At 44.0% G+C, this 17,438-nt stretch overlaps 1 protein-coding gene across 2 annotated transcripts in view; it reads right to left on the bottom strand.

Moving 5' to 3' along the window:
- Positions 1–16,970, bottom strand: part of phyh (phytanoyl-CoA 2-hydroxylase) — a 41,916-nt gene extending 24,946 nt beyond the window's left edge. The window contains exons 1-4 of one of the 2 annotated variants that reach the window (XM_048554368.2): positions 16,812–16,970; positions 14,800–14,855; positions 10,371–10,481; positions 7,847–8,015 (exon numbers count right to left, since the gene is read on the bottom strand). In XM_048554368.2, the coding sequence (XP_048410325.2) occupies positions 7,847–8,015; positions 10,371–10,481; positions 14,800–14,855; positions 16,812–16,955 (480 nt within the window). In that variant the 5' untranslated portion in view covers positions 16,956–16,970. The remainder of the gene's footprint in view (positions 1–7,846; positions 8,016–10,370; positions 10,482–14,799; positions 14,856–16,811) is intronic. The other variant, XM_048554369.2, reaches the window with a different exon arrangement.
- Positions 16,971–17,438: the final 468 nt, after the last annotated feature.

Genomic DNA, 17,438 nt, shown 5'->3' with positions numbered 1-17,438 from the left:
TTGTTTTGTCATTGTAGATGTATTCAGTGGGTGGATAGAGGCTTTTCCAACGACAAACAACAAAGCCTCGACAGTAGTAAAACTATTATTAACTGAAATAGTACCGAAGTTTGTAGTGCCTCAACAAATTAGTTCAGACAATGGTCCTCACTTTGTAGGAAAGATTAATAAGGAATTGTGTGATATGTTACACATCCAACAGCAATTCCCCTGTGCATACCACCCCAGGCGGCAGGGATAGTAGAAAGAAGCTAACTGAACACTCAAAGTGAAACTGACCAAGTTGACATCAGAAACCGGCCTTAATTGGTTAAAGGTTTTGCCACTAGCCTTGTATCACATGCGAATAACACCCCACGCGACTATTGGGCTCTCAGCAGCAGAAATAGTCTATGGCTGACCCAGCAGAACACCCTGGGAGGCCAATACCAGCCCACCCACCCAAATTGGCCTGAATGTGATGGGAGAAGAAATGCAAAGCTGCTTCCAACAACCAACATCATCTCTAAAGTTTCTCCATTCGCAGGTGAAGTGTGCCTTTGGAACACCTCCGCAGACACTGGACCAAGGCCTCAAGGACCAGGATTGCTCTTCATGGCCACAGATCAGAGATTTAGTACTTGTCCGGGACTGGGATTGTCCCAAGCTTGGACCAAGGTGGAAAGGACCGTATCAAGTGTTTCTTCAAACTCCGACAGCTCTTAAAGTTAAAGGACAGAATCGCTGGATCCACCTAAGTGACTGCAAACGATGGATTTCCTCATCAGCTCGCAATTAACCATTGGACTGAGTATTATTCTGCCCGTGCATGGCCAGCAGGACAATCTGTTTTATAGGACACACGTCTAGCTGCACAGGAATCAGACAGCATGTTACCCACTAGCACAGTCTGTAGAAGCATTATTTGTGGCAACACCAGGCTGGAACCCTACCAGCTTTATGAACTAGAGTATTCCGGTAAACCTTGCTGAGGGGAGAGGGGAACTTGGATGAGAGGTGTGCAGGGTAGGTGTGTGGAATTGGTAGTTAATGGTCCCTCGGATTGTATAGGCACTAAACCTAGGCATGGGAAGGAAAGGGTTAACTGTACAAATCCCAAGTTATTTGTTTTGCTTTAATGGAACTGGGACTTGTTGTGTGCATGCCCTAGTCACTAATCACCCCCATAATGTTTCCTGGTGCGTAGAAAGGACTTGCACAACTAAGGGAGCAGTGTTGAACTGCCCCTGTTTAGAATCTAAGCCAGTGACTGTGACCCCAGGCATACAGTGAGCATGTGGGGGTTGTAATGGCACCCATGGAGAAACGGACTGTGGGATGTTTCCGTTTAACTCCACAGATTACCATCAACATAATGGTCAGTCCTCCTGGAATAGCTATCAAGGAATACGTGAGTCTGTTACTTGCTACCAGGCTAAGAAGGGATTTGTTTTCCTCCTTAATGGGACCTTCACAACTGCCACTCCAACCCTGCCGGTGCTGTTTGCTGTTGGCACCATTGGGCCCATCACGGTCCCTTGTCCCCAACAAGCACGAACTCAACGGCGAATTGTCACACGCTTCCTTAGCCGGGAGTTTTGCGCTGCATGGCAGAACCCGATTGCCTTGGGCTCTTCCTTGGGATACAGCCTCCTGGGAACTGTCAGCTTGGGAGGCTCCCCAGGGGCGGTGGCCGCAAAAAATTGGAATTACCTTGTATGTGCGCTCACCGCCCTGGGGAACAGCACAATGACGGCACTGAAGGCAGTCAACCAAGAATTAGCAGAACTTCGGCTCTGTGCTCAGCAAACTATGCTCTGCACTGAAGGAGGGCCCCATGGAGGACTCAAGCAGTGAGGCAATATGGGTAGAACTCAGAAATAGGAAGGATGCAGTAACAATGTTAGGGCTGTACTACAGGCCTCCCAACAGCGAGCGTGAGATAGAGGCACAAATATGTAAACAGATAATGGAAAGGTCTAGGAGCAACAGGGTGGTGGTGATGGGAGATTTTAATTTTCCCAACATTGACTGGGATTCACTTAGTGTTAGGGGTCAAGACAGAGCAGAATTTGTAAGGTGTGTCCAGGAGGGTTTTCTAGAGCAGTGTGTATGTAGTCCAACTTGGGAAGGGGCCATACTGGACCTGGTGCTGAGGAATGAACCCTGCCAGGTGGTTGATATTACAGTAGGGGACTACTTTGGAAATAGCGACCACAATTCCGTAAGTTTTACAATACTCATGGACAAGGATAGGAGTGGTCCTAACGGAAGAGTACTAAACTGGGGGAAGGCCAACTATACCAAGTTTCGGCAGGATCTGAGGAATGTAGATTGGGAGAAACTGTTTGAAGGTAAATCCACATTTGATATGTGGCAGGCTTTTAAGGAGAGGTTGATTAGCAGGACAGACACGTTCTTGTGAAAATGAGGAATGGAAAAGGCAAGATTAGGGAGTCATGGATGACAGGTGAAATTGTGAGACTAGCCAAAAGAAAAAAAAGAAGCATGCATGAGGTCTAGGCGACTGAAGACAGACGAAGCTTTGCAAGAATATCTGGAATATAGAGCGAATCTGAAACGAGGGATTAAGAGGGCTAAGAGAGGACATGAGATATTGCTGGCAAACATGGTTAAGGAAAATCCCAAAGCCTTTTATTCATATATAAAGAGCAAGAGGGAACTAGAGAAAGGATTGGCCCATTTAAGGACAAAGAAGGAAAGTTATGCGCTGATTCAGAGAAAATGGGTGACATTCTTAATGAGTACTTTGCATCAGTATTCACCAAGGAGAGGGACATGACAGATGTTGAGGTTTCGGATAGATGTTTGCTTAGTCCAGGTCAAATCGACACAAGGAAGGGGAAAGTATTAGGTATCCTAAAAGACATTAAGGTGGACAAGTTCCCAGGTCTGGATGGGATCTACCCCAGGTTACTGAGGGAAGCAAGAGAGGAAATAGCCGGGCCCTAACAGATATCTTTGCAGTGTCCTTAGACACGGGTGAGGTCCCAGAGGACTGGAGACTTGCTAATGTTGTTCCCTTGTTTAAAAAGGGCAGCAAGGATAATCCAGGTAATTATCGACCGGTGAGCCTGACGTCAGTGGTAGGGAAGCTACTGGAGAAGATACTGAGGGATAGGATCTATTCCCATTTGGAAGAAAATGGGCTTATCAGTGATAGGTAACATGGTTTTGTGCAGGGAAGGTCATGTCTTACCAACTTAATAGAATTCTTTGAGGACGTGACAAAGTTGATTGATGAGGGAAAGGCTGTAGATGGCATATACATGGATTTCAGTAAGGCGTTTGATAAGGTTCCCCATGGCAGGCTGATGCAGAAAGTGAAGTCACATGGGGTCCAGGGTGTGCTAGCTAGATGGATAAAAAACTGGCTAGGCAACAGGAGACAGTGGGTAGTAGTAGAAGGGAGTTTCTCAAATTGGAGACCTGTAACCAGTGGTGTTCTACAGGGATCTGTGCTGGAACCACTGTTGTTTGTGATATATGTAAATGATTTGGAGGAAGGTGTAGGTGGTCTGATCAGCAAGTTTGCAGGTGACACTAAGATTGGTGGAGTAGCTGATAGTGAAGGGGACTGTCAGAAATTACAGCAGAATATAGATAGACCGGAGAGTTGGGCAGATAAATGGCAGATAGAGTTCAATCCGGGAAAATGTGAGGTGATGCATTTTGGAAGATCAAATTCAAGGGCGAACTATACAGTAAATGGAAAAGTCCTAGGGAAAATTGATGAACAGAGAGATCTGGGTGTTCAGGTCCATTGTTCCCTGAAGGTGGCAATGCGGGTCAATAGGGTGGTCAAGAAGGCATATGGCATGCTTTCCTTCATTGGGCGGGGTATTGAGTACAAGGGTTGGCAGGTCATGTTGCAGTTGTATAGGACTTCGGTTCGGCCACATTTGGAGTACTGTGTACAGTTCTGGTCGCCACATTACCAAAAGGATGTGGATGCTTTGGAGGGGGTGCAGAGGAGGTTTACCAGGATGTTGCCTGGTATCAAGGGTGCTAACTATGAAGAGAGGTTGAGTAGATTAGGATTATTTTCATTAGAAAGACGGAGATTGAGGGGGCACCTGACTGAGGTCTACAAAATCATGAGGGGTATAGACAAGGTGGATAGCAAGTAGCTTTTTCCCAGAGTGGGGGACTCAATTACTGGAGGTTATGAGTTCAAAATGAGAGGAGGAAGGTTTAAGGGAGATATGCGTGGAAAGTTCTTTACACAGAGGGTGGTGGGTGCCTGAAAAGTGTTGCCAGCAAAGGTGGAAGACACAGACACGTTAGCGTCTTTTAAGATATATTTTGACAGGTACATGGATAGGCAGGGAGCAAATGGACACAGACCGTTAGAAAATAGATGACAGGTTAGACAGAGGATCTTGATCGGTGGAGGCTTGGAGGGCCAAAGGGCCTGTTCCTGTGCTGTAGGTTTCTTTGTTCTTTGTTCAAACCTGGTATGCAGTGGACTATCATCTGGCTCAGCAAGGAGGAGTATGCACTATTATCGGGGACAAGTGCATTATCCATGTCACCAACGAGTCCTATAACACTACCCAGGCTATTCAAGCCATACAGGGGCAGTTGGAACAGTACAGAGAGGGACCCCGACCTGGGGAGGGCTTGTTGGGATGGCTTATGGGTGGTTCTTGGGGCTCATACCTGCTACATGGGCTAGTTGTTCTAGTAGTTATCATAGCTGCCTGCTGTACATTTATGGCATGCCTGCACCCTTGTGTTTGACAGGCTGGCAGCTCCATTCTCGGCCCCAAAATAGGTTATCATGGAATGACAAAAGGAGGGAATGAGATGTTATTGGGATAACATCCCATTGATTTCTATATTTCTATAAATTAATGTCCTTTATCTGCTTACACATAGGTATGCAGAAACTTCCTGTTCAAATAGAAATTAGGTGTAAAACTCTGTAAATCCTTGTCTTCCTACACATAGGTATGCAGACACTGCCTTAAGCTTCCTGCCTGAATAGAATTAGAGTTAAACTGTGCAAATCTTTATCTTCCTGCATGGGGGGGATGTGGAAACTGTCGCAAATAAGATTAAGTGAGGAGCATTTGTAAAGGTGAGAGACTTCTGAGGTATGTGCCTTCTGTCTCTGACAAAGGGGCCAGTGCACTGACTTTTGTTCAAGCCAGACACTTCGGCAGCATGAAATTACATTCTGTCACTTCAGCAAATTGAAATCGCCTCCTGCCGTTAGCAGTCACTTCATGAACAATCGATACTATATCCTGTGATAATGGGAACTGCAGATGCTGGAGAATCCAAGATAATGAAATGTGAGGCTGGATGAACACAGCAGGCCAAGCAGCATCTCAGGAGCACAAAAGCTGACGTTTCGGGCCTAGATCCTGCTCTCTTTATGTTTTCAATGTAGTAATTGTTTGTGTCTCATGTCAGTGTCCAATGTAGTGACTGTATCATGTGTCATGCCATTGTGAGATGTAAAGTTGCTTTATGTATTATGCACTCAATAAGGTATAAAAAGCGGGGACTGTCCGCTGCTCGGGGAGAATTGCTTACGAGACTCTACACTCTGTGCCGGGTTGAGTACAGTGATCCTCCACAACTTGTACTTGCTTTGTAATAAAGGATTTGTGTTTTTCTAAACAGGTCAGTGTCATGTCATTGCATCAGGACCGTGAGGGTCTCCAAAAACAAACCAAACATTGGGAGATAAGGAAATAGCTGAAGAACTTAATAAATACTTTGCGTCAGTCTTCATAGTGGAAAACATGAGTAGTATCCCAACAATTAAGGAGAGTCGGGGGCAGAGTTGAGTATGGTAGGCATTACAAAAGAGAAAGTGCTAGGAAAGCTAAAAAGGTCTAAGAATTGATAAATCTCCTGGCCCCGATAGGCTACATCCTAGAGATCTGAGAGAGGTAGCTGAGGAAATAGCGGAGGCTTTGGTTATGGTCTGGAGCCTGGGAAAGTCGCAGAAGATTGGAAAATCGCTGTTGTAACCCCCTTGTTTAAGAAAGGATCAAGACAAAAGATGGAAAATTATAGGCCAATTAGCCTAACCTTGGTTGTTGGTAAAATTCTAGAATCCATTTTTAAGGATGAGATTTCTAAATTCTTGGAAGTGCAGGGTCAGGTTAGAGCAAGTCAGTATGGATTTAGTAAGGGGAGGTCGTGCCTGACAAACCTGTTAGAATTCTTTGAAGAGGTAACAAATAGGTTAGACCAGTGAATGTTATCTATCTAGACTTCCAAAAGACCTTTGATGCGGTGCCTCACGGGAGGCTGCTGAGTAAGGTGAGGGCCCATGATGTTCGAGGTGAGCTACTGGCTTGGATTGAGGTTTGGCTGTCTGACAGAAGGCAGAGAGTTGGGATAAAAGGCTCTTTTTCGGAATGGCAACTGGTGATGAGCGGTGTCCCGCAGGGTTCAGTGTTGGGGCTGCAGCTGTTCACTTTGTATATTAATGATCTGGATGAAGGGACTGGGGGAATTCTGATGAAGTTTGCCAATGATACGAAGATAGGTTGACAGGCAGGTAGTACTGAGGAGGTGGGGAGGCTGCAGGAAGATTTAGACAGTTTAGGAGAGTGGTCCAGGAAATGGCTGATGAAATTCAATGTGAGCAAATGCGAGGTTTTGCACTTTGGAAAAAAGAATACAGGCATGGACTATTTTCTGAACAGTGAGAAAATTCATAAAGCAGAAGTACAAAGGGGTCTGGGAGTGTTGGTCCAGGATTCTCTAAAAGTTAACTTGCAGGTAGAGTCCATGATTAAGAAAGCAAATGTAATGTTGTCGCTTATCTCAAGAGGGTTGGAATATAAAAGCAGCGATGTGCTTCTGAGGCTTTATAAAGCTCTAGTTAGGCCCCATTTAGAATACTGTGTCCAATTTTGGGCCCCACACCTCAGGAAGGACATACTAGCCCTGCAGCGTGTCCAGCAGAGATTCACACGGATGATCCCTGGAAAGGTAGGTTTAACGTACGATGAATGGCTGAGGATCCTGGGATTGTACTCATTAGAGTTTAGAACGTTGAGGAGATCCAGAAGAAACATACAAGATAATGTATGGCTTCGAAAGGGTGGACGCTGGGAAGTTGTTTCCGTTAGGCAGGGAGACTAGGACCCGTGGGCACAGCCTTAGAATTAGAGGGGGTAAATTTAAAACTGAAATGAGACGATATTTCTTCAGCCAGAGAGTGGTGGGCCTGTGGAATTCATTGCCACAGAGCGCAGTGGAGGCCGGGACATTAAATGTCTTCAGGGCAGACATTGTTAAATTCTTGATCTCAGAAGGAATCAACGGCTGCGGGGAGAGTGCAGGGAAGTGGAGTTGAAATGCCCATCAGCCATGATTTAAATGGCGGAGTGGACTCGATGGGCTGAATGGCCTTACTTCCACTCCTATGTCATATGGTATAAGTCCTAACCTTATTTTTCTAGATGGAAGAGGTTATGGGTTTGGAATGTGCTGTGTGAGGAGCCTTTTAATTATTTAAACAGTGAATCATTTTTATCAAAAACGCAAAATCTCACATTTATCCAAATTAAACTCCAGATGTTATTACACCATCTGCAACAGGTGAGACTTGAACCCAGGCCCCCGACTCAAAAGTAAGTCACTTCTACTGCACCACCAAAGCCCTTCTATTCCCATAGACATACCATGCTTTTTCCCTTCAAGTAATAATCCAATTCAAGAACTTCTGCTTCTGAAAGCCATTGAATCCACCTTCCCCACACTCTCAACCAGCAAATTCCAGAAAACTGCCGGATATATTTCTATCCATGGGTCACCTTCCTTTACATGAATTAAACACAGCCTTTGTACTCAGTCCTCAATTTGTATCTCTCACCTCTGGCAAGCAACAGTATTTAAACATGGTTTCATTGTTCTCAAAACTTTGGATCTTAGAAGTAGCTTGTTGATCTGGAATGTATTCCGTTTTAGAAATGGATACATCTCTCATTATCGTTAATCCCGGAACCTCAACTGTCCTCCGGCAGATCCTCTCAAACTCTTCTCTGTAAAGAAAATTGTGCATCTTTATTACAAAAAATTAACATTTACTCAGGTCATAAATCACGGTAATAATTAGTAGTTAGTATTGTTAGTCTTCAGTTTACTCCTGAAAAATCAAATCCATTTCATTTTAGGTGGAATGGAAGACAAATGGATTTATAGATACATATGTCTGTGTTAGTCCTTTCGGCTGAATATGAGTTCCACAGAGATTTGATCCTATTCAACAGGTGCCTGTCCCCTGTGTAATGACTTCCAATATAATGACCGTCACTGCTCCACAATTCTTGACTATAGATCTGGGATGACTATCATTTCATTTGTTGAACCAATGTTAGTTTTAACTGTGTGTTTTTATAGCATTTCTAGGAATGCCACCATTTCTATTATCTCAGGCTATTTCTACAGAAAGGGTAAATTTGCCTGTCCATCGAAATACTTGAAAGAAATGCTTTTTCGGTATCTTTACTGTCAATACTCATCCTCAATTTTTGCCACTTCAACTTGCACCTTGCTCCCTGGCCAACATCTGTGTCTCAGGCCTGCTGCAGCCCTCCAGCGAAACTTAGGGCAAGCTGCAAGACAGCACCTCATTTTACGGCTCTGAAGAAAGGGTCTCCAGACCTGAAACGTTAACTTCAATCTTTTCTTCACGGATGCTGCCACAGACCTGCTGAGCTTTTCGAGCAATTTCTGTTTTCATGCCTCATTTTCCACTTGGGGACCCTGCACCCCTTCCACACTCAATATCGAGTCGAATAACTTTAGGCCTTGAGCCCTCCCATGTCCTTACCCCAAGCCCCACAACCAGGCCTTGTTGTCATACATAAGAGATAACAAGGTGTAGAGATGGATGAACACGGCAGGCCAAGCAGCATCAAAGGAGCACAAAAGCTGACGTTTCGGGTCTGGACCCTTCAGCTCTCTAAGTTTGTTATCTTGGATTCTCCAGCATCTGCAGTTCCCATTATCTCTTTTCCTAGCTTCCATCAGTTCTGAGGAAGGGTTACTCCACCTAAAATGTTAATTCTGATTTCTCTCCATATATGCTGCCAGACTTGCTGAGCTTTTACAGCAATTTCTGTTCTTGCTCTAATTTACAGTATTTACAATTCTTTCAGTTTTTATCCTCAATTTTCAATCTGTTTTCATTTCTAATGGGATTTGCCTCTTACTGTTTGCAATATTATTATTTGGGAATTTAGACTTTAAAGTGGCGGTAATGATGATGTGTAACTTCACTTCTATGCTTAATCCCCACAAGTCAGAAAGTCATTTGGAACAGTGAACTAAGGACATCATTTCAAATAAGGCATGTGGCTTAAGTTAAATGACTAGGAGAACAATTGCAATTTCAGTCTTTTCCCAGGAATATCCTTTACAGATATTTAGTCACGGTGCAGTGTTGCTCCTTGTTTTAACTACTCATTAACTTCTGACTTACCTGACTGTGTTTCCAATTTTGATGGTTTACAGACTTCTTTCCAGTGCTGTTTTTGTTTGTTTGTTTTTTGCTTTTGCTTTTGCTTTTGCTTCTGATAGTTTCAGAATCTCTACAGAAAGTCTCATAGCTCGGAAACTTCGCCACACAATAAAGCCACATCCTTCTGTCTGTTTAAAACTGTCCTTCTGAATTGAAACCTGATTCTGAACTGAACCAAAATTATTGTTGTCCCTCAAAAAAGTTTAAACATTTCTTCAGTTAATGTTGCAAAACTTTGTTTTCTCTCAGAGGGAAGTAAATCCATAGACTTCTCAAACACAGAGGCTGGGTTGTTAACTATATTCAAGGCAGTGACAGATTTTTAATCACTAAGGGAATCAAAGGTTATGGGGTTAACGCAGGAGAATGGTGTTAAGGATTATCAGATCAGCAATGATCTCATTGAATGGCAGAGCAGACTCATTGGACCAAATAGCCCACTTCTGACTTTACATCTTATGTCTTGCTGTTTGTGAAAATCTAAATTTTCATATTTCTACCTTTGTCTGTTACTTCCTGTTGTGCAATAAATTGTGTTTTTTTTTGTCAAAGAACACTGGCAACTCTTCTGAATATGTTCAGCGACTAGCCACCACAGTAAAAGCCTGCAAAGTAGAATTTAGGATCTAAGGGTATTGAACCGAAATGTCAACTTTCCTGCTCCTCTGACGCTGCTTGGCCTGCTGTGTTCATCCAGCTCCACACCGTGTTATCTCAGGATCTATCAAGGCCAGGTTTCACTCTAAGATCTGACTGGATCATAGTACTGTTATTGTACTGAGGGAAGTGAAAGTGAAAAGCTTTGGGATGTTTTTAGGATGTGATGAGGTTCAACATAAACGTCAGCTTTCGTTCTCAAGATGTAAGAGCTCACCTGAAGAGTTCAATATTCTCATCAGACACCAGCTTCTTAATAAGAAGGAATCCATTTTCTTCATAAAACAGTCTCTGCTCAGGGGTCAGAACTCTGTTTTCCAAAGTGTAGCTTGATACAAAAAGATAATTTAAAATAATGAGACTGAATGCAATGTAGTTTTGGAACACAAAATGAACACGATGTTTTATGTTGGCGTCCATAGCTTGATGTTGAACACTCTTATCCTGTAGATACTATGGGGCAATCAAACTATCTTAAAACAAGCAGTAAACAACTGATGCAAGCATAAGAGTTCTCAAACAGCAGCAGCCCAAGATAGTCTCATTTGACCCAAAGATATAAAACTTAAAAAGCTTAAAGGGTTAAATGACAGAGAGATATTCATATGACCATTCAGGATTTCTCAAAGAAAATGTAAGGGGTGGCACGGTGGCTCAGTGATTTGCACTGCAGCCTCACGGCTCCAAAGACCCAGGTTCAATTCCAGTGTCAGGGGACTGTCAGTGTGGAGTTTGCACATTCTCCCCGTGTCTGCGTGGGTTTCCTCCCACAGCCCAAAGATGTGCAGGCTAGGTGGATCGGCCATTCTAAATTGCTCGTAGTGTTCAGGGGTGTGTGGGTTATAGGGGAATTGGTCTGGGTGGGATGCTCCAAGGGGCGGTGTGGACTTGTTGGGCCAAAAGGCCTGTTTCCACACTGTAGGGAATCTAATCTAAACAAAAATGTAGGTGAAATTTTTGTTGTTAAATGCCATTTTTAAAAAAAAGTCAAATTGAGCAGCAAGCTGACCAACAGCAGGAATTGTATTCCCAAGAATCAGTTCAACACCTTGGCATGTTAATTCAATGTGTTGCTGGGAACTCTGGTAAATCTCCCACTCACCATTCACTCAGTTAGCACAGTCCCTCATTACATTGCTCAACACATCCTGTAAAATTTCTCAATCATTTTCTTCCTCTATAATACTCAATTAGGTCAAAACTCAGCCACAAATGTGACACCCCTTTATTGGCAGTTCCACCAGCTTCTTCAGGTTACATTAAAAAACAGAGGGCATTGTTTCAGTTTGGAGTGCAGATTGGAATGGTGGGATCTGGCGAGGAGAAGATCCGATTGAAGTTTTCAAAACTCAGCACAGTACTGACAGGGAGAAACTAATCCTGGTCGTAAAGGATCAAGAACCAGGGAGTGCAGATTTAAAATGGTTTGCAAAAGAAGCAATGTGAGTGGAGAAAAAAAAATGCCTTCACACATCAAGTAGTCAGAGCATGGAATGCGCTGCTCGGAAATGCAACAGAAGTGGAGTCAACTAAGGCATTCAACAGGGTATTGTTTCTATTTAAATAATTATCTAATTTGCAGGGTTACAGGGAAAAGACACAAATTTTGCACCAGATCCAAATGTTCAGAGTTACTGCAGGCACACATAAGCTGAATGGCCTCCTTCTGGGCTTTGTAATAATTCTGTGACTGTAGCAGGAGATTACTCAGAAGATTTCAATCTGTTCTCATTAAACACACTTTTCTTTCTTGGACATAGCCAGGTAATGGTAGTTTGAGTTATAGGGAGAAGCTGGATAGGCTGGGACTTTTTTCACTGGAGCTTAGGAGATTTATAGGTGACCTGATGGAAGTTTATGAAATAATGCGGGGCACAGATACTGGTGGGTGTCTTTTCCCTAGGATGGACGATTTCAAGATTGGGGGCACATTTTTGAGGTGAGAGGAGAGAGATTTAAAAAAGGCATGGGGGGGTGAATTTTTCACACAAGAGGGTGGTTTGAGTATGGAATGACTTCCCCGAGAAAATGGTGGATTACAGAATTTAAAAGACATTTGGATAAGTATATGATTAGGAAATGATTGAAGGGAGGGAGGCCAGGAGCAGGCTGATGGGACTCTAAAACCCATATAACAACAGACCAAAGCTCAAGACCATGTTGTAAATCACACCAATTAATCATTAAATAAGAACAAATATTACTAGATATTTATTACGGTAAACAGAGGGTCTAAAACACTTTGCAGCTCTCATCAGACATTTCCTGCATTGAAATGCTCAATTTTGTGCCTACTGAGATCATCCAGAAACCATAACTGTTTGTTTCAATTTCTGAAATAAATGTTCTTGGGATGTGAGCATCGTTGGGGGTGGGCTGTCGATCTCTAATTAACTTTGACAGTGATGGCAAGCTGCTTTCCTGACTAGCTGCTGACAAGGTGGTGCACAGACAGTGGATATTCTACAGGGGTCTGATATATCTGAATAACTAGCCCGGCCATCTCAGAGCACAGGTAAAAAGCAACCACATTTTTGTGTACCTGGAAACAAGTGCAAGTCAGGCTGGGTCAGGGAAACAGATTTCTTTCCTTAAAGAAACTTTTGTGAATCAGGAGAGAATGGGGTACACCATTCAGAACAGAGATGAGGAAGGATTATATTCACTCAGAGAGTTGTGAGCCTGTGGAATTCTCTCCCACAGGAAGCTGTTGGGGCCAGGTCATTAGGCATATTCAACAGAGAGCTGGATGTGGCCCTTTAGGCGAAAGGGAACAAGGGATATAGGGGGAAAGTGGGAACAGGATGCTGAGATTGCATGTTCAGCCATGATTGAAGGGCCGAATGGCCTCCTCCTGCACCTATTTTCTATGTTTCTTGGAGAGATTTAACTATCTGGTAGTTTAATCATCGTGAATTTAAAACAGCAGCACTTAATTCCAGATTCAGTATTACTTTTGTTTAAAATTGTGAAGATTGATAACATTACTGCAGAAAATGCAAAGTACAGTGCCTGGAGAAATACACCTGAATAACGGAAACAGCCTTTGAAATCAAATGTCTTTCAGTGACTATTAGTTGAACTGTGCACTAATTAGAGCACTGTCACTCAGAGCGAGCTCAGGCCAGCCAGGGGGAGTGGAGGTGGTGGTGTTGACATGGACGAGTCACGGAGGTGAGTCTAGGCCAGAGGCTAACGCAAGGCGGCAACGAGGCTTCGTGTTCTGAAACCCAGCTAGCACAGAGTCACAAGAAGGGACTATAAATTGAGCACTTTAAAGATACTTTTTATTTTCATTCTGGGCTTTTTAAACTCTCTATTCCCAAACTAGTCTATTTTTGTTTACTATTTCAATTCTGTAACAATACTTAAGAGTATCTGTAATAAAACTGAAACAGCTGCAGATGCTGTAAATCAGGAACAAAAACAGAAGTTGCTGGAAAAGCTCAGCAGGTCTGGCAGCATCTGTGGAGGAAGAAACAGATTTAACGTTTCAGGTCCTGAGACCCTTGAATTCTGAGGAAGGGTCACCGGACCTGAAACGTTAACTCTGATTTCTCTTCACAGATGCTGCCAGACCTGCTGAGCTTTTCCAGCAACTTCTGTTTTTGTTCTTTAAAGTATCTGCACCTAAGATGACGCTGAGATACAACATTACAAACTTTTCACTGTACTCATTCAAGTGCATGTGACAAATAAAAGATACTCTACTCTATTCACCCACTCACCTCCCATCCAGATTTCCCAGATTGCTGTGTTGACGACTTTCCCATGCCTAATTCCCACAATGCATTGTTGGCTGTCACTCTTCCAATCATGATTCTTTGGCATTTTCTATTTTTTTAAAAATTCATTGAAGTGTGAATTTCTACATCACACTGCTTTCTTTTGGCTAACTTAAAATCTATATTGCTCGATGTGCCAATGAGGATCAGGCAGTATTTGGGCAAGTGGATGATGCTAATTTCCCTTCAAGGCACCCACTATCCTGATGCGGAAATATATCACCTTTCCCTCAGTGTCGTTAGGTGAACACACTGGAAATCCCTCCCAAATGCCAACGTGGGTCTACCTCGCCAAATGGACTACCGTGGTTCAAGGAGGCAGCTCACCACCGGCCTAAGTGTTGTGAATGATTAGATTCCCTACAGTGTGGAAACAGGCCCTTCAGCCCAACAAGTCCACACCACCCCTTGAAGCATCCCACCCAGACCCATCCCCCTATAACCCACACAACCGTTAACACTATGGGCAATTTAGCATGGCCAATCCACCTAGCCTGCACATCTTTGGACTGTGGGAGGAAACTGGAGCACCCGGAGGAAACACATGCAGACACGGGGAGAATGTGCAAACTCCACACAGACAGTCGCCCGATGCACAAATCGAACCTGGGTCCCTGGCGCTGTGAGGCTGCAGTGCTAAGCACTGACCCACCGTGTTTTTTAATGTGCAAATCCAGAAAGCTCCTACAATGGCTCAGGCTGAGATACAACTTGTGAAGGTGAATAGCAGAGGAATGGAAATTGACAGAGGCAGATTCAGGAGACTAGCGATTTAGAGCATCTCTGCTAAACACCTGCAATTGCTGCAGTGCACTGCTAACATGTCATTATTAACTCAGCAAGACTTGGCTCATTACTTACCAGAGTCTTCTAGGATGAGCATTTGGATTGATTTCTCCAGAGGTGGGAACGGCTATCTGAAAGATGGATAAAGGGAGGTAACATCAGCTTTTGTGAATGGACCCTGCATGTTGTGTGTGTATTTTTGGCATTTTAGGCGAATAAAAAGTGACCATTTCTGGGTGTAAATTTATTTTTAATGCAGTGCTGACAGTAAGGGCACAATCTTTCAAAGCAAATATGACAGTTCAAGGTGAAAATCTGTTAAGGAGCAGAGGAAAGGAGAAGATGATGGTGCTTCCTGGATAATCCCTTCAAACAGCCAGCATAAGACTTGATGGGCACAGAACCTTCTCCTGTGCTGTGTCACTCTGTCATGAGGTTTTTTTATTTGGATGTTTGCTGGGTCACAGTGAGAGCTAAGAAAAAGTAGCCAACTGTTGTGTAATCAGATTTGCAGTTTCAGCTTAAACTCTTTGAAAAGCAGGTGAACATTTATAAAGTTTCAGGTCTCAAGGATGTCCCAAAGCACTTTACAGTTAATGAAGTACTTCTGAACTGTTGGAATAGAGGTAACAGCAGCTAATTTACAGGCAGCAAGGTCTCATTAATACTGACAAAGACAACAGACTGACTGAAGTTCATTAACCCAAGATAACAAGGTGTAGAGCTGCATGAACACAGCAGGCCAAGCAGTGTCATAGCAGCAGGAAAGCTGGCGTTTCAGGCCTAGCCCCTTCTTCACTCAGTTGGTCTGTAGCACCCTCTTGTATGAGTCAAGAGGTTATGGGCTCAAGTCCCACTCCAGGATTTGGGCTGACAGTCTGATGTAGTACCCAGGGAGTACTGCAATGATACAGGGGAAGCCTTTCAGAAGAGATGCCCAGACTGTCCTCTGTCAGGTAGGCTCAGAAGAAAACCCCCATCACACGATGTTGAAGGAATGCAGGGGAGCAATCACCAGTCTCCAGGTCAAGCTAACCCTCAGTAAACATCACAAAAACAAATGTTATCGGACAGACGTGGAGGCATAGCCACGATGTCACCGGAATAGTAATTTAAAACCGCAGGTAAACACTTTGAGGAAACTGGTTTGAATCCTGATGGTGAAATTTCAACTGAAGTACCAAATTTGTAATAAAATAAATACTGGCCTATCCCACATACTATTAACAAATTAAAGACTAAACTGTTAGATTAGATTCCCTACAGTGTGGAAACAGGCCCTTCGGCCCAATCCCACATACTATTAACAAATTAAAGACTAAACTGTTAGATTAGATTCCCTACAGTGTGGAAACAGGCCCTTCGGCCCAACAAGTCCACACCACCCCTTGCAGCATCCCACCCAGACCCATCCCCCTATAACCCACACCCCTGAACACTATGGGCAATTTAGCATGGCCAATCCACCTAGCCTGCACATCTTTGGGCTGTGGGAGGAAGCCGAAGCAAACCCAGGCGGACACGGGGAGAATGTGCAAACTCCACACAGTCGCCCGAGGCCGGAATCGAACCCAGGTCCCTGGCGCTGTGAAAGCTGCAGTGCTAACCACTGAGCCACCTTTACAAGCTGTTGCAAACGTATCACGTTACAACAATGCTTTCACTTCAGAAGGATGCATGGGCTGTAAGATGCTTTAGAACTTCCTACGGTACTTTACCAAGGCAAGATTTCAAATCGAAGCTTGGTTATTAATTGCTGAGGGGGAATTTTCTGTCTGTGCATCTTGTCTCTCGTTTAAATGCGAATTGTTTTTGAAGACCTCGAAAGGATTGGCGCTTGGAAATGATTTTCAAAAAAAAATTTAAACGGGTTGAAAAGTCCCAACATATCGCTCGGTGACATTCCACCGAGCCAGGCTTCCCCCTCTGCATTTGTGTGGCCGCCGGGGACTCCGCCGCTAGCCTTGCCACAGGACTGTTCCCCAGTAGATTGCAGCGGAAAGGACATGGAGAAGGGGGAGGGGGGCGGGGGAGGAATTTTGGTTCGCCTCCCCCCATAATGCGTCCTATTGAGTTTAAAAGGATACGAGCCCGGAGGTGAGATGTTGTTGAAGAATTTTCAGTCGAGCTGCCGCTGACATCGCACGGGAAACGTCTAAAGACGAAGACCTAGAGCGGAGCGGCGCTGAACTCCAATCCCAGAGACGGGGACGCCCTCGGAAATTGCGCATTTGTCGCTCCTCTGACAAACATGCAATTACACACACACGCACGCACACCTCCTCAACATTATTTGCAAAGTCTGCCTTATTCGCAGGCTGGTCTTTATTGCAAAATACAACTAACCGTCCCCAGACCTTCTTGGAAAATTCTGCAAACAAATCAGCCCTTACTCCGTATTCTGTGTAAAATTCATAACGCGAAGCTTCCCATGGACGAGGATAATTAGAAAAATCTCGCATTTCTTCAGGCCTCGTTTACAACGTCGGCCTTCTCCCTATTACACGGTACAGCGAATGAAATATTTTTGAAATGTCACTTTGCACATAGCACACTCCTGCAGATAGAAATGGGATAACTCACAGTATCGTTGAATCCCTGGAGTGTGGAACCAGGTCATTCGGCCCATTGAGTCCATACCAGGTGCATCCCACCCAGACCCAGGCCCCTACCATATTCGGTACGCCTACATTTCCCATGGCCAATTCACCCAG

This window comes from Stegostoma tigrinum, chromosome 25 (assembly GCF_030684315.1).
Source record: "Stegostoma tigrinum isolate sSteTig4 chromosome 25, sSteTig4.hap1, whole genome shotgun sequence".
Classification (NCBI taxonomy): Eukaryota; Metazoa; Chordata; class Chondrichthyes; order Orectolobiformes; family Stegostomatidae; genus Stegostoma; species Stegostoma tigrinum.
Note: the sequence above shows the minus strand (reverse complement) of the source record. Positions and strands in the feature narration are given on the sequence as shown.